This window comes from Arachis ipaensis, chromosome B5 (assembly GCF_059453495.1).
Source record: "Arachis ipaensis isolate K30076 ecotype BB chromosome B5, ASM5945349v1, whole genome shotgun sequence".
NCBI lineage: Eukaryota > Viridiplantae > Streptophyta > Magnoliopsida > Fabales > Fabaceae > Arachis > Arachis ipaensis.
Genome location: NC_142440.1, coordinates 130718589 through 130743926, shown reverse-complemented (window position 1 = coordinate 130743926; position 25338 = coordinate 130718589). Strand labels below are relative to the sequence as shown.

The window sequence follows — 25338 nt, the reverse complement described above, 5'->3', positions numbered from 1 at the left end:
AATTATTTTGTCGTTGTTAAAAATATTTTTAAATTTTATTATCGATAAAAAAATTCTCAAATTATTTAAAAATGTAACAAAAATACACATTCTTAAACTGAAATATCTTACATTAACAAAAAAAAAAAAGTGATATAACAAATGCAATTTCTTATGTAAAAAGATTCTGGCATCGCCAACACGTCATATTTTGACGTTAACGGAGCAAGTCTTTAATCATGATTAGGTATTTTTGGCACGTTTTAAAATTATGAAAATATTTTTGTCAATAATAAAATTTAAAAGTATTTTTGTCAATACTAAGATAATTTGAATACATTTTTTGTGGTTTATCTCCAAAATTAAACAAACTAAAAATCAATCATCAAATTAGTTCATATATTATTTAATTTATTTTTAATATATATTTTATATTTCAATGTATATTCTATATAGATCACTAATTTAATAGCCGGTTTTTGTATGTCCATGTAATATAATTAGTTTTTTATCTATCTGTTGAATGGGAGCGGTCAAACACATTTAGATGTATTTTAGATAGATAATATGTTAGTTTTCGGGTTTGGCATTAATTGAATTTCAGTTTCAGTTTAATTTAATTGTTTAGTTATTCAATTTAGTTTGCTCTTTGAATTGGGAGTTAAATAAGTCTACTTTTTTACAAGAAAGTTACCTTCTCCACCCTTGCTTTTGAAAGACAAACAATAGTGGAATTGTATCTACACACATCATCCTGTACAGCGAGCATCAACATTTTTTTTGAAGGCACATTCCGACACAGGAAAAGGGTAAAAAGCAACACAGAATTTCAGTACACGAGAAGACTAACTATTATTAAGTTCACATGGAGCTGCGGGTACAAAGAATGTACCCAGAGATAAGTGAGCTAATAGCAAAGGCAACAAAACCAAGGAATGCCATACTAATTGAGGCACTTGCCATCTCTGTGAACTCGTCTTTCCCCCAATTCGATTGCCAATCATCGACCCGGGTGGCTGCACATGATGATGCCGATATCAGAAGATATGCTAAAACCTGCTCATCAATTTTTGCAGATATATTAATTTTCAAAAAGTAAAGGCTTTGGTTCTTGCTGTGAAGGAAAATTATGTACACAGGAATCAGAGAGTTATGCATCAAATTTCACTAAATGCAAGTTATAGTATAAATATTGCATTTGAATAAGAACTTGGACATAGAAAGGTACTCATTATCTATCAGCTAATTGGGTAATTGTTAGAGGCCTACTACATATATGGTCACATATATTATTCAAATCATAAATATTCTTAAGTAACAATGAGAAACTGAAAGTCCAAACTAAAGGTGAAGAATCTCATGACTTGCCTGATCAACAAAGAAATCAAAGTGGGAGCGAAGGTGGTGGTTGATCATGTGTTTCCCTGTGACTAGTTGATAAACCAGATCAAATGCTTGTAATCCTGCATATGCAAATGCGATGATATTCACAGATAAGCAGTACCTGCCATATCATTAAGGCTTAATCATCACATGTATCCACTACTATAACAAAAAAAAAAAAAAAAAAAAGATGGTAGGATAAACTGACTCAGAAAAACCATGTCCAAAAACAAGTAGCAGAAAGGAAGTATAAGCGACGGTTTAAAAGACCAAATTATGATACATAATTAGGCTGTAAATTCTAAGTATTGCTTTACAATTAGAATAACACCTATAATAATGGCTCCCTAAACCCCTCACACTCAAGATCGAACACTTGTAGCATACACTATACTAGAGACTCCATGTGTGCAGGTGGCCCAACAGCCCCAACTTACAAACACAGGGTGGCTTTGATATTATATTAGAATAGCACTCACCGATTCAAGACTATATCCTCACATGTGAGACTTCTAATACCATCAATGGGTTTTAGGTACCATATAGAAACTCAGAAGTATGTTCAAGGATAACAAAGCTTGTATGAATAATTTAACCGGGGAATTAATATTATCTAGTATTTGTCTATTAGAGATATAACCATTTATGTGCATCCTCCTGTCCGCTTAAACATTTAGGAGAAATGATATCATGATAGCCGAACATATTTCTTCCAATAATCCATACCAATATCATTAAATAAAATTTGAATCTGGTCAAAGCAACATGAATTGGACTAACTATTATCAGTACTGAAAATCCACTGAACTTAACTGAACTAATCTGGATCATTAAGTTCTTGCCTATATAACTCTTATGCTCTAATCATTATTGAAAAGAGAATTAACAATTGTTATAATAATAAATAATTATAATAAGAAAGTTGGGAGTACCTATATTCCTTATAGCGATCAAAGGAATCGCCACTCCAACCCTGAGTCCTATCGGAAGCCATAACCGAAAACGAGATCAGGCACACGACAACCTCGCTCACCCGGAACCCTAGCGCCGCCTTCCTCAACGCCTCCTCCCTTCTCCACTCCCCCTTCGACTCCCTCTGCGGCGGCATAACAGGAGGCGGTGGTGGCGCGGGAACGGCCGGCGAATGATGCGGCGGATTCTGGCGCCTCGTGGATTTTTCGGGAGTGTACTGTGTGAACTTGTCGACGGCGACGATAGCCTTGGAATTGTCGAAGGGCTTCGCCGGCGATTCCTCCGACGACCAGTATATCGGCGATCCCTGCGTGTTGGCGGCATCCCACCGCGGTGAAGTGTGGAACGGGACCGGCGACTCGAACTTATTCGACGACTCGGAGTTTTTAGAGAGCGATTTATTCATCGCGGTGATGCTGCGTTCTTTCTATTTTGTTGCGATTTTCAGTTCCCTGCGCTTCGCGGATTTTCAAATGAGATAAAAGAAGCAAGGAAAAGAAGGAAGGGAAATGGAGTTATAGAGAGGTGGAAAGAAGAAAAGTTCAAAAAAAGAGATCAAAAGAAGAGAGATTAAAGAAAGATAGAAAGGAAAAGGAAAAGGGTGTTTGGGTGGAGAGAAAAGAGAAGAGAGGGAAAAAGAAAAACTAGGAGTTAAGGGATTGTGTTTGTGTGTGGCTTCCTTTAGTGTGGGCCGTGCCACGTCATTGCATTTTGTTATGCTGAGGAAAGCTTAGCATATTACTTTTATTAAAACCAATTGTTTGTTGCCATGTGGGTCAATCACTTGGTAATTGTAGACTTATAGTAGGGTGGACTATTTACTATTGGTTCAGTTCTTGATTTGATTAGTGAGGGTGCATGGTAGGAAAGGTTTTACTTCCGCATTGGATCGGAAGCTTGAGTTGTTTTCTTATCTTGCATGTAGTACTATTTGGGATTTGACTTTAGTCATACTGGCACTAACTTCAATCAAGGTGGCAGATAAAAGTACATAATCATTCTTTTATCTTCCGAAAATCTATACCGAGATAATAATGAGATGAATCGATGATAAATGTACTCTCTATTTGGATAAATTTTTGAAAAAAAAAAAAATCAAAATGTAATTATTTCTTTTTTTACAAAATTGTGATAATAAATAGTTTTTTTTTATTAAAATCAGATTTTAGATTATTTTGATTTTATAAAAAACATTAATTTGTAAAACTATTTTTTTAAAAGAAAAATCAGAAATACACAGATGCCATGTATCATAAATGTATGTCCCATTAACTAGTGGAAGTGTGTAACCAATTATCAACTTAAATCTAACCCTTGAGCCACACGAGTGTGGCCTAATAACTTAAATATGTCTGATGTAAGTAAGTAGGGCTTGCAATTCATACTCTACTCGCGAGTATTCAATTTGGTCCAATTCATTTGGGTAGGGTATGCTATTCGACTCGTTGTAGGTAAGATAGGATACGGGTTTAGGGTATATCCTACCTTACTCTATTCGCACTTCATATATAACACATATTTTATTAAAAAATAAGTATATAGTGAAGGAATTGAAAGTTGAACCTACAACCTCTCCTATGTAATGAATTATAATAAGTGAACAACTACTAAACTAGTTAGTTAATTTAGTAATTTAGAGCATTAGTTTTTTATTTTTTATGTTATTAATATGTATAAAATTTGAAATGATTGAATTTTATATTTACTTTAAAAAAATTTGATATTTCTGCGGGTCGGATAGAGTAGGGTAGGGTTTAGAACTTTAGGGTGCATAGTAGGGTTAGGGTTGAGAGATTCTCAACCCGCGAATAGAGTAGAGTAGAGTTTTAATAAAATTTTCAACCTGCGCGTAGGGTTAGAGTAGAGGCCAAACCCTACTCTACCCTACTCATTGCCAGCCCTATAAGTAAGAGGAGTAAAATATAATTTTTAATATTTTAAATATTTTATTTAAATTTTTAATATTTTAAAATTGTTATAATGTTATCTGATTATTAATTCTATTAATAATTTTGTAAAAAAGATGCCATGTAGACGTTATAATTCATTGTGACAAATTAATCTCATATTACCAATAGTAAAAAAAGTAAAAAATTAAATAAATAAAAGAAAAAGTAACATTAATATATGAGTGAACAAAATATAATTAAAATTTTGTATTATTAGTGATATTTATTTATTTATTTATTTAATTTTACATTTTTTTTACTAATAGTAATATAGGATCAGTTTACTAGAGTAGATTACAATGTCTACATGTGTATTTTCATCATAAAATTATTAACAGAACTAATGATAAAATAATATTATAACCATTTTAAAACAAGAACTTAAATAAGATATTTAAAATGTTAAAAATAACTTTAAATCTTAAAGATTTAGTCCAAATATTGTTAGAAATAAAAATAATACTTTGATCCATTTTATTTCAAGTATCAATTATACTTGTGTATATACTCTTATAACTACTTAGAATATTTTTTATTTTACTTTTTATTTTCAGATTCTAAAAATATTTGTTAAGACAATTTGCTAACAAGTCTTCCTAAAATTATCAATTTAAAAAAATATTGAAAGAGTATGCAATTTAAAATTTTAATACATTTATTATATATTTATTTTTGTAAAAATGAAAACTTCTAATAACAATAATTTTAACGAGTATCCTAAGAAAACCATATGCATACTTCTCTTCCAAGTTCCAATTACTACCATCATAGCTCCCAAACAAGTTAGACTTCCCTTTCCTTCATCGCCGAAAGAAGACTTTCCTTTCCTTCTTCCCCCAAAAAATATTTAATTACATTATTAACCACCAATTCTTTGCAATCCACTTATAAACTGCCCAGATCTTTCTATAATGCTCCCATAATAAGTTGCTAGATTAATATAATGATATTTGTTGTCATTAACATCTAAAGATAGAATAATGGAAGAAAATAAAGGAAATCCATCCGGACCAACAAGCTTTACAATTTAGGGGTGGCAACAGTTAGGGTAGGGTATGTAGGATTTGGATCTAACTCTAATCTTACATGTGGGTTAAGATTTTTATATAAACTCAATTCTATTTTATTTATGGATTGAAAATATTTTAACTCTAACTTTCCTAATTCTTAATCTAGGGATACCTAATCCTATCCGTGAGTTATAAAAAAAATATAATATTATTATATAACTTAATGATAATTTAAAATAGAACTGATTTTTATGTAAAAAAAAATATATTAAATTATTAATTAATAATCTTCTCTTAGTGGTAACAAATCTTTTGTATTTAATGAAAGGTCTTTGATTTAACTTCCACTTAAACATATTTTTATACAAATATATAGCATATACATATATAGGATGTGGGCAACGTCAGGTAGAGTTAAAGTTCAACTCCCACCCTATCCAACCCGTACGAAAACCCTATCCGTTGCGAATTGGATTGACAATCTTACCTGACCGGATTAGATCGAATTGGATACCCGCGAACACAGTATATGTTGCCACCCTAATTATAATGTAGTAGTAAAGTAATCAGATTTCTTTCACTAGTGGGACTATCTTTAGCAACTTCCTCTAAAATATAACCCACACTATCTACCGGAAAAGCTACCTCCTACAAACTTTAGTACCATTTACACATATAAAATCAATTATACGACACAACGTGCCAAATAATGTAGTTCTAGCCTTCTCACAGGATACCTTTTGTTCTTTACTCCACCAAAAACGCTCTTTAAGTTTATATAGAAATCTTCATGCAATGGGCAACAAAAGCATCTTTCTCCCCAACTTATCTTGAGGTACCTTTTCATGAAACTACAATTTATTGAATAAGGTACTATTTTAGCTCAAGATTGATTTATTAGTGATGCGGAGGAGCTAAACTTGATCCCAAGCTAAATTAACTTGTGCGAAGAGGATGGCGGACATCCAATCGACAGTGATCCACCGAAATTGACCTACATGCATTTGACTCAAACCTTAACTATTAGAAACATTGCTAACTTAATGATTAGGTCATATATTGAATCTGTTATATCATAAAGATGCACAAAGAAAAGGACTACTACGAGAAATGGAATTGCCCAAATGTATATTATTTGAATTTGACTTTTGAATTGAAAACTCTCATTTCAATTCATTCATTTATTTATTTGTCCACTTATATGATATCTTTTTATCCTTAGGAGGAATATAATTTTCACAGTAGTGTTTATATTGTCTCATGTTAGTTATAGATATAGTATTATTTTTTTTTAACAAACAAGCTCAATACAAAAAAATAGAACGACAGTAAAACAAAGTCACAAAAACTAACAACAAAAGTAAAAATTAAAAGCTATCCCCAATGTTATCTCCAGCATTGCCATTAATAATAGAACGGATCCAAACAACTTCACTTTCTATAACTGGTCAATGATCCGTGAAAAATTTATTCTACACCAGTTTCCTTGTTATGAAAGATCTGTCCGTTCCTTTCTAACCAAACATTTCAAATAACTGCAAAGAAGCATATGAGTCACTTGTTGCGCTCCTCTTTTCTGTTAACGACACATGTCCAACTCTCAAAGTGTTCTTTCAGCGAGTTCGAAACAGACCACAACCTCCCAAATCAGATAGTCACGCACACCACACCTGCAAAATAAACTCACAACCAAGAAACAAATGGTGAATAAATTCAATATCTTTTTTACACAAAACACATAAGTTATCACCCTAACTAATAATCCCATCCTGTATAATTGTTTTTTAATATTTATTCTTCTTATCAAAACAAACCAAATAAATAACTCCACTCGTTATGAAACCAAACCCTTTCATAAGTTGCAAACTCACCCTATAGTATTTTCATATTTTTCAAAAACAGGTATTAATTCAATTTTCATTCCACAAGCCTCAATAGTTATTAGCTCTTTTGGTGAACCATCTTTTTATCCAAACACTTTGTTTATAACAGAAGACCTTGTGCTAAATTCTAAATTGTGCCTGAACTCCATTTCTCACAAACAGAATGCTTTTATGGTATATATTGTAGATTTTGACATTGCCAAGAGGTCTGTTTATCATTGGCACATGATGATATAATATATCTATTTGGAAAAATCCTAAAAGTAGAAAATTTTTTTGCTGTTTTTCTGTATATTTGGTTATTAGGCATACTATAAGACGTGTCCTTTAGACACCAGTCATGGCTCATGCCTCATTTTGTGCCGGGTCAGTAATTTACTCTTTATTTATTCTTATTTTATATTCTTACTTATTGGGCCTTCACAACAATGGAGTTTTTATTATTTCATGTCTTTTGTGGAGACTGGAGAGAGTGGTATACAGAGGCACAACAATCCACATGCACATAAAAGGTCAAATAAGGTACTTCCAGAGTTCCTGTCGTACACTATTGTGTCATTCAGCAAAATTTATATACACAATCTCATAGTAATGACTAAAGGAAGAAGAAGAAATGGCTAACTCATGAAAGGAGTAAGAGCCTATAAAAATTACAAGTGCCTGTGTGTGAGGGATAAAGCTATAAACCTAAGGAAAATAGCATAGTAGTCGAATTCTCAATGTCCTGCTCACATAGAAAAGAGAAGAAATCAGACAGGCTGAGGGAACCATGGCTCAATCTGGTAGTTTCAGCCGGTTGAATAGCACCAGAAAACTTTGCTCTGGCACAACATAAAGGAAACCAAGATCTGCACCTTTCATGTATGGTCCTATGCCCTAAATATGACAACAGCAGAAACCAAAGAATGTCAAAAGAAACAGTAACAAAACAAGTATGCTAGTAGAAATATCGGTCAAGTTTGAACATTTAAAAATAAATAAGTAAATAAAAACTGTGACACATGCACTATCAAGTTACCTTGCCGTTAAGTTGGAGTAATTCTCCCTCAACCCATTTTGGATTTTGAAATCCAAAGTCTGCTATTCGCCCTTGGCCCTTATAACTTGCAACCTTTTCATAAATGAGTGTATTCAAGGTTAGTTGTATATCTCCAGGACAATCCGAAATGACCCAACTCAAAGACAGAAACTACGGTGAAGAAGAAAAGGAATGCAAACCAACATAAAAGTATGTAAGGGGAAGGAGAAAGCTTCTTGAAAGCAATAAATACATACAGACATGCAATCACTAAGAGCAGATTAAAGCAATATAATACGTGAAAAGTACTGCCAATTCGCAAAAAACGGAATTAAATTGTGCATGTAGTTGATGCAACAGCAAGTACGAGGTTATAAATAAAAGAATGTTTGGATACGGCTCAGTATTAAGGTTTGGAGTTTGCAACTAAGCATACCACGATAAGAATTTACAACCATATACGCAGATATGGTGGTATTAAATTGTAAAGTGCAATTACCACTCCTAATTCATCAGGATACATTCCACGGTTGCTGTTACGGTTGACTCTGCCGATTTTAGCACGGAATGTCACCTGCATACCCAAAACAAAATTTAACTTTCCTATAATGAGCACGTAGTTGATAGAACTATATGATACAACAAGGATTATTATCAGATTCGAAATGCACAAAACCTGGCCAGCAGGAACATTAAGATCCCCTGTCAACTTCACTGCCTCAACATATTCAAAGAACTCCACATCTGAAGGGTTGTTTGCATCGTCGGCATCATTCCAATGTCCAAATTTTCTCCTCAACTGTACTACTTCCGTGCCATAAGGGCCAAATGCACCAACATAGAGTCCTACATGTCAGCCAGAACAATTTATTTATAATGAATTTTTCCAAGGTTACAAATTACAGCAGTGCCAGTTGGTCAAACGGAGAAGCAAACTGACCATCAAAAGGATCAAAACCCCCTCTTGGAGTGGAAATCCGACTAAAATATGTATCTTCAGATAACCTACTTCTTTTCTGTGCTTGACTAATAGCAAGTTTGACAATTTCACGCATGTTTTTGGTAACCTAAGTAATTGACATGAAAATCATAATAATCAGATACAGTTTAAGAACTTCGGAAGGGAGGGGCAGAATCCACAATCATCTTTTCCAAGGAATTTTTTGAATAAGCTTACTACAGTCACAAGCATTTGACAATAATAGATAGAATAGTAAAATAAGCCAATTCTGAAGATAAGTTAATAAAAGTAAAATTGACGCAATGTCACATTTTTTTTGGAAAGTTATATCCACCTAAAGAAAATGAAATATTATTTATGCAGTATCAAATCCATCTTCTGACAGTGTACTAAAATCAATAAACCAACGAGTAAATTACACTAATATCTCGTTGTTTATAAAATTAACATAAATATCTTATGTACAAAGACTCGCCCTTTGCAACTGACTTTCCAGGGATATGCGAACAGGAAAATAAAATGAAGACTGGTCTAACTAGATGATGTGGTTGATAAGCAAAACTGATACAGAATAAAAGTTTATCATCCGGATGATTCATTATATGCAAAAAGATGCAGACTTATCATCGTAATCATAACAGCTACTCTCTCCATTCTGTGTTAACAGTGGAAAAATAACTATGAAAGAATAATTGGAGAGAGAGAGAGAGAGAGAGAGAGAGAGAGAGAGAGAGAGAGAGAGAGAGAGAGAGAGAGAGAGAGAGTCCAAAAAAACACAAATAATACGTACAAGATCCTTTTTCCCCCTCCCCCCTCAAAATGACAATTTTGCTTGACCCAAGAAAGCATTCTGTAATTCTACCAAGTATGCCTTAGCAGAATATATGTTTGATTAATCTTTTTTAAACAATGATTGAGAGCCTCTTATCTAAATCTCACCTTAGAAGCAACTTTGTCAGTCCAAAATGCCTTCGCAACCTCAGGAGGCATAAGCTCTGTGAATCCTTGTGCTGCAAGAGCTGCAACTTTGATATTTGACACTTTACTTTCTCTTGTATCAAGATCTAGATTTCTCCTAGGAATGTGCAAGGCAAAAGAATCTCGTTCCATATCTTTAATTTCAGCAGGAAGTCTAGTAAAGTCGTCCTTAACAGGAGTATCTTCATCATTGTGTACGACTCCACCAATAAAGAGCTTCATATCCAAATCCTTTTCTTCTCCAGAGGTATCACTATCTCCTCCTAGAGTGACCCCATCAGGTTCGTCCAGATTATTATCTTCCTCTTCAGAATTCTCGCTGGAGCTTGTTTTCTTACTATCTTCTTCCATCAACTGCTTAATAGATTCATTTTCTGCTGCCTCTGTTTCAACACTGATGTTCATAACTTTAACCTTCAATCCTGGAATTTTTTCTTTAAGAAAATTTATGACACTTTTAATGCCCTCCTCGGTGGCCCCGTCAATGTTACTGTTTTTATCATCATTAGGCTCAGCCTTCTCTTCATGTTCCTCTACCTCAACGGAAGAGATATTTTCAACCTCAGGTTTGGATGGGCTTTTAGCAGGTACAGATGGAGGTTTACTCATTGAATTTCCTCTGTTTCGCCGTAAGTACACTACCTATTAAATGTTACCAGATGAGACATCATTAGCATTAGTGCATTACATGCATAACGCGAAAGCTAATTATACTATACAGAATGGGTCAGCTATGATTAGCACTAGTATTAAACTTTTTTTTTTAAATAATAATAATAATAATAATAATATGTTCTGATTTCCAATCCTAAAATTCATTTTGTTTAGCTTAGTTTCCATTACTGAATATTTGCATCAGTACCCCAAATTATGTTTCTTTGGATATCTATAGGTCATGAATCAGAAGTATCTTCGATCAGATCGAAACAATTCAAATCATCCATGTTTCCTTGAATCTATGGGTAATATTGACAAATTACAAAAAACAATATTTTGTTAAAAATTTTGCATGTTACCTGCATGTGATATGTGTCATCAGCATTTTTAACCACGTAAATTTCAAATACTGGCGTCCCATTGGATGCTGTAATCAACTGTCTGTAGTAAAAAGCCAAACATAAATAAGCAATTTTTCCCAATTACAAGAATAAAAATTCGAAAGTTGGGGAGAACATACCTTGGGCTGTAACTCTTGCCAATGAATCTACCCATACCAGGACTTATATGAATTATTCTACCAAAAGGGTCATCTGAATTTTTTGAGTACCCCACCCACCAACCCACCTGATCATACGTAAAGATAAAATTGGTGTTGGACATCAGTGGATACAGTTTACAGAAAGTTGTTGGCATTACTACCATAATCAACACACACAATTACAAGTCATGATCACAACTAGGTTCATACCATTTATTGTATATCGGCTTTCTATAGAATATCTCTATCTTCCTAGACAACCGAAATAATTATGTTTCCAATGCAGTACAGTGTCTCTATTGCAGGTTCTTAATCTACAATAACAGGCATACCACTCAAGCTCCTATAGTCCTATGAATAACTTCTATTGATATTATCCACAGTCATAAACTTATAACTAACATATTTGACAATGACAGTTTCCAGATTTCTTCCAAAGATATATCTTTCTTTACTTGATGAATACCAACTTAGAAAATTAAGAATTTTAACATAAAATCAAGTAGTTAGATTGTCACTGATGAGTAAGGAAAAAGTTTTTGTTTACAACTAGCCCCTCCAAATCAGACCCACAAATTTTCCAAACATTTTTCACCTCTTACTCTCTCCTCGCTCTAGACTCTGATGGTTATTGGTTCTGATTGGCACATGACCTTTAAGTTTTCAAAGAACACAATGTGAGAAAGAAATATGTAATAGTTATTTTGTACAGTATATATTTTAGCTGTCTTCCCCAGTGGGGGCATGCACAAGACTGGTATGCCATGGTTACTTGTGTTTCTTTAAATCATTGTTATAGTGGAATTATCCAACAAGTTATTATTAGACAAACAAGAAAGAAAGAAACCACTTTTAAAATTACAGGAGGAAAGTTGACTTTTTAATAACAGCTGATAGTAAAAAGCAAAGGAATACCAGCCCACTTCCAGTGTTCCTACATAATCTTGAAGCGTCATGATAGCGTTCATCATCTATGGCATCCTGGACATAAAGAAATATGATGTTATAATCAGTAAAATCTCTAAGTAGGAAAAATTGAGAGAATGACAGTCTAACTAATCCAAACAAAAATATTTGTCTAACCTTCAATTGAGCCATAATTTCAGAAACACTGTCCTTGGATGTTGCTTCTTCTATAGTTCTCTTCAACTTGGCTGCTTCCTGGAAGTCTTCCTTTTCAATGGCATCTTCAAGTTGAAACTGAAGGGCATGAAGTAGAAATCGTCTGAGTAAGTATTTACAATCTACTATTTACTATTTACACAAAGTAAACACTCTACTTTGTCCACCAAAGTCCCAAGATACAAGCATCAACTTCTTCCCTCAATATCATAAAGTATAATAAATTTAGACCCTCACTCATGCCAAACATCATTAAACTAGCCCCAAATTAGGCTTTTGTTACACTCATTTGTCTCATCGGATTTTAATATCTTAAGATATTTAAGGGACAAAGCTGGTAAAGCGTTTCTCGGCCTGCGTACACAGTTACACTTAATTGTCTTTGTTCAACAACAAATAAATTTAATAATATGCATAATTGAGGCACTAAGTTATTGAATTTCTTTATTTGAGAACAAAGTTTATGACACTTAGCCAAGTACATCTGCATGAGAAACATAGTACTTCACTTATTTACTTACAAAAACCACCTCAGCTTTCAAAATAATAAATTAATAATTACACCCTGGAAAAATCTTCCGTTGGCTTCTGCTTTTCATTTCTCATAAACATCATCTCATCGTCGTTTAATGGAAAATCAACGAAATTAAAATACAATAACTAAACAAACCACAACGCCTCTATGTCCTTTACTAAACCAAATGATAATTATTGTTCTTAGCAGGATAAATATCCCATAATACTTCATTTCATTCAACTATCGTCATAAAGTCAAACAGTATGACAATTTTTTTCTGCTTGGGTATAAACAATAACAAAAAATAATACTCAAGACTAGAATTTAATTGTGAGTGTAACACAGAATGTAAGCATGTGAATTGTGACACTAAGACAATTACAGTGCATCAGAACTAATATCTATAATCTATACTTCTATTTCTATACTATATATACATAAATAAAATGGGGATTAACCTATTTGGGTCAAACTTCTATAATCCATAATACTCCACTTTTAAACTTCCACAATAATTCCCCAATTTACCGAAGTTCACAATACCACGTCCAATTTCTGTCCTGTAGCTAAATTTCAATCTCAATTTTTGTTTTCTTTTCGAATACTATGGGGTTTAATCTGAAGAACAATCGTGCCTGTCAAATTGCTTTGAACAATAACATGAATTAGAGGGGGAAGGGAGGGTACCTTGAGAAGAGAAACGAAGCTCTCAGCCTGTTCAATTTCAGAGAAATGGCGGCACCATCGGTTCCAATCCCACTTATTGACAGAAGAAGATGAAGACGAGGATGACGATGATGAAGTCTCGTAGTTGGTACAGCGGCATAAGTGGGTGCGGGTCCTTCCGGGGAACACTAATTGAAGAGAAAGAGGAAGAGAGTAGTTTTTACTGTTGTTGCTGCTGGGAGCGATACAACTCAGAAGGAACTTCTTTGGGATAGAATCAAAAGAAGAGGTGGTGGATATGGCCTGGGAGACACCCAAGGTGTTGGCCACAACCACCATGGTTACGGTTACGGATAAAAGAATGGAGTTTGAAGAAGACGATGATGGATGCAAAATTGCAAATTGATGTATTTGTTGTTGGGGATAAGTTTTTCTGATGGCCAAAGGATATGTGCAAATCACTACACAGGATTAGTACGGCCTCAAAGTTAATTACTTTTAATCATAATTTTTTATTATAATTCTAATTCTAGGATACTTAGCCACGTATTAGTTCTTAATAATGATTGAACATTAATTATATATATATATATATATTAAAAGGCAATTCACATAAATAAATTGTTTCACCTTTAAAATTACGCAAATGCATTGTTTCCAAAACGAAGACGTAAATGCATTGTTTCATATATCTATGGAAATCGCTACTGACAGTAGCGGTTTACACAAACACAAAATCCGCTGCTGTCAGCCGCGGATTACGTTGAGTTGTGGCAGCATGAAAACCGCTGTTATCTGTTGAGTTGTGGCAGTATGAAAACCGCGGTTATCTGTCGCGATTTCTGCATGATTATGGTTGGTCATAAACCGCTATTGTCAGTAGCGGTTTATGTGCATTGGGACACGTGTGAGTATGAAAACAAATATTGTGAAATGAATTTAATTTATCATTTTAAAATATAATTTAAAAAATATAAATATGCATGTAATAAACTTTTTATTTGTATTTATTATTAAAAGTGAGACCAAATTACAAATAAAAAAATACAGTAGTACTCAATATTAAATTATATAAACCAAGACTAATTTTTTTTATTCTCATCTCTTTTAAAATTTATAAATAATAAAATAATTTATTTTTAGCCAAAAGTTCATGAGTTTTAAAATGGATGATGATAAAAAAAAGGAATGAAGATAAAAAAATTTATTTTATAGAAAAAATGTATGCTTTAGTGAATTTTTTACTAAAAATAAATTATTTTATCATTCATGAGTTTTAAAAGGGATGAAGATGAAAAAAAATTAGTCTTAGTTTATATATTTGAGTACTCTGTGAGTATTCACTCTTTGATTTGCTATTTAGTCTCATTTTAATAATAAATACAAATAAAAATTTATTACATGCATATTTATATTTTTTATTTTATTCATCAAAATTATGATGCTATCACTATTATTTATCTAATCAATCAACTATAAAATACAACTAATTTTTATTTTTTGGCATAAGACAACAAAGTTGCACAATAAAAAAAATTTATTTAGCTAGAACCTCAATTGCAAATCAGCAGCAAAGAACACAACCCATGTTTCAAACTCCCCGAATTTTCTTTGTATGGTTGATATAAATAAAAGAGAATGAAGTGATTTTTAAAGAGAAAAATATATGATTTAGTGAACTTTTGGCTAAAAATAAATTATTTTATTATTTATAAATTTTAAAAGAGATGAGAATAAAAAAAATTAGTCTTGGTTTATATAATTTAATACTTTGAGTATTGTATTTTTTTATTTATAATTTGGTCTCACTTTTAATAATAAATACAAATAAAAAATTTATTACATGCATATTTATATTTTTTAAATTATATTGTGAAATGATAAATTAAATTTTATTATTTATGATATTATTTAAATAATATATACCATTAATTATTTGTTTTGTAATTATTTTTTTAGATAAAAAATAGTTTTACTATTTATTTTCATACTCAACATAAACCGCTGCTGCCTCTAGCGGTTTACACACGTGTCACAATGCACATAAACCGCTACTGACAGTAGCGGTTTATGACCAATCATAATCATACAGAAACCGCGGCAGACAACAGTCGTTTTTATGCTGCCACAACTCAATGTAATCCGCGGCTGACACCAGTGGATTCTGTGTTTTGTGTAAACCACGAGTAGCGGTTTCTATAGATATATGAAATATTGCATCTCGTTTTGGAAACAATGCATTTACGTAATTTTGAGAGTGAAACAATTTATTTAGGTGAATTGCCCTATATTAAACTTCTATTGTTGAGTTAAATCTGAATGGTAATCTGAATGGTCATATATATTTTTTTATCGGTTATGCTCCACATATAAGTGTGTGTTTGGATTACAGTTTGCAAACAGAAGTTTGCATAAACTTGATTTTGCAAACTTGATTTTGATGAAAAGTAAGTTTGTGTTAACGTGATTTATGTTTGGCAATCTTTATGTCAAAATGGATTATAGTAAAATAAATGTTGTTTGGATTATACTACTCAAAATAACTTTTAGATGAAAAATTACTAAAAGAGACATCAATTAAAATAATTTTTTATATTATTCTATTATTTTACTTCAGATATTTGAAAAAATTTTATTAATTTATTTTATAATAAAATTAATATTTACTTACTAAATTAAAGTAACGTATAAAAATTGACAAAATATATTTTAATACATAAAAACACTAATAAATATTAAATTAAAAGATAAAACACTAATGAAATATATAAAAAATCATATCTTATACAAAATTAGTACATAAGAACACTATTATTTGTCTTTAGAGATTCATTGTTACTCATTATATATATATATATATATATATATATATATATATATATGTTACCCTTTTTTTAAATTTTAAGTAATAACATAAGAATGTTAATTTAATATTATTTTTATATCGTACCCTCAATAATTTTATTTTTGTAAGCCTTTTTTCACATCCAACATTCATAATTTTATTAATACTTATGAATAATTTTTTATTTAGTTTGTCTTTTTTAATGGGATCAATTAATCTATATTATAAAAAAAGTTACAATAAAATATAATATATGAGAATTATAATTATAAATTTTACATAGTCAAATAAAAATTAAAAAATTTCAGCTGAACCAAAAAAAGTATAATAAAATATAAAACGGGAACTCACGTAAATAAAAAATGATAAAAATTTTATAAAACCAACAATATATATCATATGAATAAAAGAAATATAATAAAAGATAAAAAAAATTCATATGAACTATATCAATTAAGAAAAATAAAATAAACTTCGTATAAGATATAAACACAGTGCATAAAAGAGGAAAAAAATAGAATCCATACGAACAAAAAATAATAAGAATACCATAAAAAAATTAATAACATACTTGAGAGACTAGAACACTGAAAAAATAATATAAAAAAAGTCAACGATAAAAATAAGTAAAAAAAAAAAACAAAGTCAAATAAAAATAAAAAAGACACTTTACATATTAAACATAAAGAATAGTAAATAATAAAAAAAATTCATATGAACTAAAAATAATAAAAAATAAAAATATAAAAGATAGTACTATACATTTTATAATATTAAACAAAAAAAATATTTTATAATTTATTTTAGTGTCGTTAGTACTCTTTAATTTAATATCATTTTGGACTAAAAAAATAAAAATAAAGTACAGTAAGAGGTACAATAAAAATAAAAAATAAAAACAAAAAAATTCATACAAATATAGTATATAATAATCACAACCAACAACATATATTATATAAACAAAAAAATTATAATAAAAAATAAATAAAATTCATATAAATAAAATTAAATAAAAAAATTTATACACAACATAAATATAGTACAATAAAGAATAGAAAAAAAATAATTTATATAAACAAAAAATAATAAAAATATCATAAAAATTAATAAAAATAAAAATTTATATCAACAATAGTTGTCATATAAATAAAAAAATACAATAAAAATATAACAATAAAAAATTAAAAAAATAACATCAGGATACTAAAAAAATGATATGAAAAATATTTATCGTATAAATAAAAAATACAATAAAAAACATAAAAATCAAAATACGAAAGAAATAACTAAAAATAATGAAAAAAAATTAAAATCTTTACCTTAACAGTGATGAAAACAAATCTGAAAAAAAAATTGTAACCAAGAACATACAAAGAACTACTGTGAAATATGTGGTTATGTCATATGTGCATCCTTTTTATAGAAAAAATGAAGGATACAGTTGGTAGATATGGAATAAATTTCTTACTTAATTCTTCCAACGGTAATTAACCTTCTCAACGTGAATGTAGAAGCTTGAATTTTTAGCTTCACCTGAACTTACGTTCAGAGGTGAAAGCACTTCTGGGTTAGGGATTTCAAAAAGTTGCCAAACATAACAATGGGACGTTCAAGACGCTCAAACGGGCTTTTCTATTCTCCAACGTGAACCCCAAACACACCCTAAGTCTTTTTGACTTATAAGTCTTACAAGTTGGGCCAAACCCAACAGAAGCTACGTTTACCCACAAAAGCGTATTAAGTATTAACAGGCTCATCACGTTTCCAAAACGCTCCTTCACCATTATGAACGACTCTTCTTCATTTTCCTCGACGGAAACTACAACTGTCATTTTTTCTTCGCGTTTCTCCTTCTCTTCCTCTTCTTCCTTCTTCTTCTCCTTCTTCTTTGTGTTTTTCCTCCTTTTTCTTCGTGTGTTTCATCTTCATCGTCGTGTTTCTCCTTCTTCTTTTGATTTTGCAATATTATGTATTTTTTTCTTCTTTGTTTAATTTTTTCCTCCCAAAAAGAATTATGAGAATATGAAATAAGAAGATGAAGAAGAAGAAGCAGCAGAAGATGAGGAGGAGGAAGAGGAAGAGTTCTGAATTATGCAAAACTTATCAGAAAAAAATACACCAAAATATCTTCTTTTTATACCCAAATTTGCTGCAAATATAGAAATGAGTTATGCTACGTGTACATTAAAATCAACCACCAAAGTCAGCCACCAGTATAAAATATATACTGGAATACAAATATACATTAAAAATAAATTAAAGCACACATGTATTTATACACAAATATATTGGTGGCTGATTTTAGTGACTGATTTTAGGGTATAAATAGTATTTTTGTACAGAAAACTGTTTCTTCTATTGTTGCATTTTTTTTCTTCTTCTTCTTTTCATTATTTCTTTCTTTCTTTTAGTTAAATGAATGTAAGTTCATCATCTTTCAAGTAATTTTGCAGCATTATGTGTTTCTTCTTCTTCTTTGTTTGATTTCTTTATTTTTATTCTTGTTAAAATAGTAAAACAAGAAAAAATTTGAGAAGGTAAAACAAAAAGAAAAAGATGAATAAGAAAAAAAGAAGAAAAAGATGGTGATGATGATGAAAAGAAAAAGAAGAAGCAGCGGAAGATGTGGAGGAGGAAGAAGATGGGTTCTGAATTATGCAGAACTTATCAGAATAAAAATACACCCAAATATTATCGATTTACACTCAAATATCTTCGTGTTATACCCAAATATCTTCGTTTTTCACCCAAATTTATTACAAATATAGAAATGAGTTATACTACGTGTACACTAAAATCAGCCACCAATGTCAGCCACCAATATAAAATATATACTGGAATACAAATATACATTGAAAATAAATTAAAGCACACATGTAGTTATACACAAATACATTGGTGGCTGATTTTAGTGTATAAATAGCATTTTTGTACAAAAAACATTTCCTCTAACGCTGCATTTTTTTCTTCTTCTTCTTTTCCTTATTTCTTTCTTTTTTTTAGTTAAATGAATGTAAGTTCATCCTCTTTCAAGTAATTTTGCAGCATTATGTGTTTCTTCTTCTTCTTTGTTTGATTTTTTTGTTTTTATTCTTGTTAAGAGAGTAAAACAAGAAGAAACTTGAGAAGGTAAAACAAAAAGGAAAAGATGAATAAGAAAAAAAGAAGAAGATTGTGATGATGATGAAAGAAAAAAAGCAGCAGCAGAAGATGAAGAGGAGGAAGAGGAAGAGTTTTGAATTATGCAGAATTTATCAGAATAAAAATACACCTAAATATCTTCGTTTTATACCCAAATATCTTCGTGTTACACTCAAATTTGCTGCAAATACAGAAAAATGTATTCCTCTAATGCTGTAATTTTTCTTCTGAATTGAACCACACCTCGGCCACTTGATTGGATTAAAAAACAATAATCAATTTCGTTCTGGTTCAATTGACAATCTGAACTTGAATTATTCATTATATTCAACAACGAGATAACTGATGATGGAGGAGAAAGAGAAAAAGAAAGGAGGAGAAGAAAATCCAAAGAAAAAAGAAGGAGGAAGAGGAGGAGGAGGAAGAGGTGGTGTTGATGACGACGATAAGAAAGAAGGAGAAGAACGTGCGCGCGTTGATTGAAAAATCTGTTAAGGAGAAGCGTGAAACATACGTGCCATAAGAAGCGCGTTTCAGGAGTAAGTGAAATTTCAGGACTTATAAGACTTGTATAACAAAAAGACTTGTATGTGGAGATTAATTCTTTTTTATGTTTATTAAGGTTAAATGATGTCGCTTCATTAAATATTTAAAGTCAAAATTAAAGTAACATTATTTTGTCAAGTTCATTATAGAAGGATATGTGCTTAGTTACTCATTATGTGATGTGTAACTCGACTAAAAAGAGAGTGGAGACTAACGTGGTGTAATATTTTCAATTTTAAAGATATGGTGTAATTAAAATTTTAAAGATGTTGTCAATGCAAACAATCAATCTCAAGAATCATTTTGGAGTTTAACTCTTTGCATTACAAGATAAAAATCAAATAAATTGAATTAGATAAAAAAATGTTGAATTTGAAGAAACAATAACAATAATTTGATAATGATAAAATATTATAACATTGGGCCAAAAGTCCAAAATTGTGTGAATAATTTGTTTGGCTAAGTATGCAGACCAAATCTAAAAGAAAGAACGAGCAAGACTCTATAATAATTCAGGTCCATAAGCATTCAACTCATTCATTCATCGCCCAACGAATAGTTGCAAATCATTATCTAAGATGGCGAGAAACAACTCATTCTCTTCTCTCTTTTCTAACCCATGTGAATTAGTTCCAAAGAAAAAATAAGAAAAAGAAGCTCTGATCAGGACACAAATCAAAGAAAAAAAAGGTGATTAACAAAATCAAGAAACAAAAGGGAAAGAAGAAGAAAGTCAGAGGTTAGGGCACAAAAATAAAGATCAAATTTAAAGGTGAATTAGAAAATATTTTCCATATTTGTGCTTCATTGTTGCTTATTGAAGATGTTTTCCTCCTACACGCACCTAACAAGAAACTTGAAGAAAATGGAGGTTATGAAACTCTGCTACAAATTAAGGATCAAGAACAAAATTTGGAGCCGATGAATGGGTCAGATCCTTAAAGAAATTTAAAAAAGGAAGAAAGAGAAGCAGTTAGGTAAGATTGCATGTTAACTTTTATCACTGCTGTCTCATCTCTTCTCTGCGATGTTGCTATGTTATTTGGGGAAGAAGAAGTCAAAAATGTTCAAATTAAGTTCCAAGTTTTGGAAGCTTTACTCCTCTATTAAAGGGGTAAACGGCCAAAAATTGAAGCAAAGAATGAACACACAAGTTTAGGTCTTCATAACTTTCAAGCTATCCCTTTTTCTTCATGAGTTTACGTTAAATTTTTTATTTTTTAAGTATTCATCTTTCTTTGTTTATTTTCAATGGAAAATGGCATTAAGTAAGGTATTAGTAAAAGCCATTGAGAGAAAAACAGAGTTATCTAAAAAAAGCTAGAAAATTATGTCAAACTCTTTTGTATATTTTTCTATTTTGTACACATGATCCTGAGTGAAATCTCTTGTTAAGTTGGGTGAGTACTTAGTAGTTGCAAGTTTAGGGAGTGACCTAGCCAAATCTAGTTTGAGTAGAATTTGGGTTTGTCCTAGATAAGATCAGATTGAATCCTAAAAAAATTAGTGTTTGTAATCATTGTGAAAGATAGTGAAAATTTTACCACTGTTGTAGGGAGACTGAATGTAGGTTATATTGTACATTATGACTGAATCAGGATACATGGCTGTGTGATTCTCTCTTCTCTACTCTTCTTCAGTTTTACTTCAATATAAGATAAAATAAAAGTGTCTCCAACTTTGTTTATTTCTCAGAAGTAACAACTATCCAAAAGCTAAGAGTTGTTATGTTCCTGATCGCATCATGAAGAGACAAAATAAAATTGTCTCCTGAAATCTCAGTTTGACAGATTTGACAGCAACTAAGTTCCATTCCAGTAAAAAACAAAAGCAATAGAAATTTAAAAAAAGGCCATAGATTCAACTCTCCCTTCTCTAGGTCATTTACAAACCTTCAAAAAATTATAAATGTAAAGATTGAATTTCTATTTGTATGGTAAGATATTTGCTATTGTCCTTTCTGTTAATGTCCTAAAATATGAATATCGTTATATAAAATAGCAAATCAGAAGGATTGATTTGATTTTTTTTTTAAACTTCAGGGTTAAAGAAATTGTTGGGTACTATTTCAAGGCTTATCTAGAATCAGGGTGATTTGGGCTTGAACGTGAGGTTCAGACTCTTTTAGATAAAAGATTCAATATCTTCTCCTGCAAGAATGAAGTCGTCCGAGTTCCTCATGAGAAGGTGGGGGTGGTATCTACAATAGACTTTGATACTTAAGTTAATAAGGGTTTTAAGAAGGCTTTTAGTAGATTGGAGTTCAAAGAATATTTGAAGGTGTTAGGGTATTTATAGGTATAGAGATGGAGTCAATAACCACCTTTTGAGTAGTCCCACCTCTGATGGTGGGTTGGTTACTCCCTTTTGGTAGGAAAGTTGTTGAGATCTCCTTTCTATATGAATAGGAGAGATAGTAGGAGTTAGTTACTTATTTGGATAAGTAGCGCTGGGCCCATGTCGTCGTGCCCGACCTCCATGAGGTCGTGTAGCCTTGAACAATACTTGTAGAGTGTTGACTGGGCTTTATCCTTTTGGGCCCTTCCAGGTTGTGGGTCAAGGTATGAACAGTGCCCCTACTTGAGATTGAGTTTCTTTAGGTCGGGTTCAAGCATTTCTAAGTTGGTCATGATCTCTTGTAGCTTTTGTTCCCTCACGTCAGGTATACCGCCCTCCTTGGAGTTAGCTCGGGTACTCGACGTGTTTTTTGAATCTGAACGTTATGTCTTTTTGTAACTGTTTGCACGCCTTTTTAGTTACCTTGGTAACTGTGCATATCATTAAATGAGGGATAAATTTACCATTTTTCCCCTAGTGGCTATATAAAACATAATCCCTTTTCTCTTTCTTCTTTTTTGTTTCCACTTCTGAGAAGTTTCTTCGATTTTTACTTCATTTTTCTCGAGACTTATTCTTCTTCTTCTTTGGGCGTCTTCTTTTTCTTTGTCTTCTTCTTCTTTGTGGCTCCATTTCCTTTAATCTTTCAAGATTTCACTATCTTGAATCTTCGTTCAGGTTGCTTTTAGACATTTTAGAATCGTCTGTTTGCATTACTGTTGCTCATGTTCTCTCTTGCCTTCTATTCTTCCTCAAGGTTAGTTTTTCTTTCCCTATTATTGTCGTTGCGGGTAGAGCTTTTATGTTTCAAGTGCAGGGACAATCTTTCCATCAGCCACGATGCTATTAGGACTAATAAGGGAGAGATCCACCTCGAAAGCTACAATTCGAAATTGAGCCTTTAGATTGTCAACTAGCACGTCCATCCCCTAAGCTATAGTCTCCTCTAGCTCCACATATTTCTCCTTTGACTTGGCAACCTCGTCCACCAAATCAAGCTTCTCCCTGAAGACCCTAGTGTAACTCTCTTCAACTTTCTTTTTTAAGTTCTCTGCCATAGCTAAAACGGCCTCAGATTGTTTCAACCTCTCCCAAGTTTTAGCAAGGTCGGAAGCAAGCAACTCATTTTCAGCCTCCAACTCCTTTTTTGACTCCCTCAAAGACGTCACCTCAGCTTGTAGATCAGTCAAAGTATGCTGAGTGGCACCAAAGAAAGTCTTCTCTAACTCTCTCAGCAAAGTTGCACACACTCCGGCCGTTCGAACTCCACCCCGAACAAGTACCTGGAGATGGCTTTTTATGTAAACATCATCCATGCTAATAAAGCTATGGGGAAGGATGTGTTTCTCACTCCAAGCTATTGCATCAAAGTCCTGCTCATAAATACCCACTAATTCTGTAGTCTTAGCTTTTTAGGATTTGGCTCGGGATTAGAAGGTGGAGGAAGAGTTGTTTGCTATCCCGGGCTAGAGGAGGGAGTCAGTTGAGGAGTCAGGTCGACAATAACTTTTACCGAGGTTGACGCACCTGAGTCCAATTTAGAAGGAGAGGAGAGGTCGCCAGATTCACCAACTTGTTTTAATGGGATAGTTCGGGCAACAACATTCTTCCTAGTAGTACGGAAGGTTTTCAAAGCAGCCGACTTGGGAGCCATCTTTTCTGCACGACATCAAAGTCAGACTACATTAACTAACAAAGCAATTAGCAAAATCATATCTATAAAATAGATAAAACGCTACCTAGCTTAGGTCGGATTTAGCTTGGATTTCCTAAGTATTTCTTGGTATCCAGATAAGGAGCTCGGCCCCAGTACTCCTGGAATAAGGCGACAACACTCTGTTCGACCTCATCCAAATCATCTAGGCCATACTTAACAACTACAAGGTTCTTCTCCGAGTACAAGATAAAAATAGGCTCATTCCTTTCATTCAGAAAGAAAGGTCGGATAACCTCAACGGGACGGATCTTAAAAAAGTAATTTTTGAAGTCAAGAAATGACTCATCATTCTCCTGAGCAACTCGGAAGGAGATCCATCCTTATTTCTTAGAGCTGAAGGGTTTGGTAATGACACAAAGATAACAGAAGACCTTCGGAGAAGGCAAGACGTCAAGCTCCCGGCAAAGAAGTTGATAAATCTTTAAGAATCCCCAATAATTGGGATGAAACTGGGAAGGGACAACCTTACAGACCCTAAGGACATTGGATTTGAAATCAGTAAAAGGAAGGCTAACCCCTAATTTTGTAAAAAAAAAAAAATACTCATACACATATATGAAATAGCACTTCGAGTTACTAAATCGGGGAAAACACACCATCTCCTCAAGATCGGCAACTAAAATCTCATATCTATGCTCATCCTCTCGATTTTCACACAACTTGTGGTCCCTACGAAAGGTCTTAGCATATTCTCTATCAATAAGAAGGACGGGAGTAAGAACATATATATCTACCCAGGTTAGGTCGGATGGAACTTTAGAGGACATATTGTGAATAATTGAACGAGACATACAAGCTATACCTACAATACAACAAACAAAAGAAAATTATCATAACAAGTCAAAAAGTCGGGTAACAATCACAAGAAGTCGGGTAGTCATCAACAACACTAACAAATGATTATAGTTCTTACAAATTCTAATAAACACAACAACTACCATCACATTATTAGATACAGAAATGGCGCCATCTTCAACAAATAAAGTGGCACCATTTGGGGGCAACACAACATAAAAACCCCACACTCAGGTTCACCAATGACAATAACAAACAAATATTCAAATTCAAGAAAGAAAAAGAAGCAAAGTTTTCCAAAGAATTTCTCAAATAGACAAA

General features: G+C 32.1%; 2 protein-coding genes across 2 annotated transcripts; both read right to left on the bottom strand.

The window, feature by feature from the left end:
- Positions 1–633: 633 nt before the first annotated feature.
- LOC107643952 (CASP-like protein 4A3) lies at positions 634–2970 on the bottom strand. Its single transcript, XM_016347711.3, has 3 exons — positions 2295–2970; positions 1348–1483; positions 634–1035 (listed from the first exon to the last, which is right to left on the bottom strand). The coding sequence occupies exons 1-3, from the start codon at positions 2738–2740 to the stop codon at positions 841–843; spliced, it is 777 nt and encodes a 258-aa protein (XP_016203197.1). The 5' UTR covers positions 2741–2970; the 3' UTR covers positions 634–840.
- Positions 2971–7654: 4684 nt separating this feature from the next.
- Positions 7655–14167, bottom strand: LOC107643951 (protein EXECUTER 2, chloroplastic). Its single transcript, XM_016347710.3, has 11 exons — positions 13658–14167; positions 12415–12531; positions 12247–12312; positions 11311–11417; positions 11150–11231; positions 10095–10775; positions 9135–9261; positions 8871–9040; positions 8694–8768; positions 8195–8287; positions 7655–8052 (listed from the first exon to the last, which is right to left on the bottom strand). Exons 1-11 carry the CDS (start codon positions 13973–13975, stop codon positions 7951–7953), a joined length of 1938 nt encoding a protein of 645 aa, XP_016203196.1. The 5' UTR covers positions 13976–14167; the 3' UTR covers positions 7655–7950.
- Between the last annotated feature and the right edge of the window lie 11171 nt (positions 14168–25338).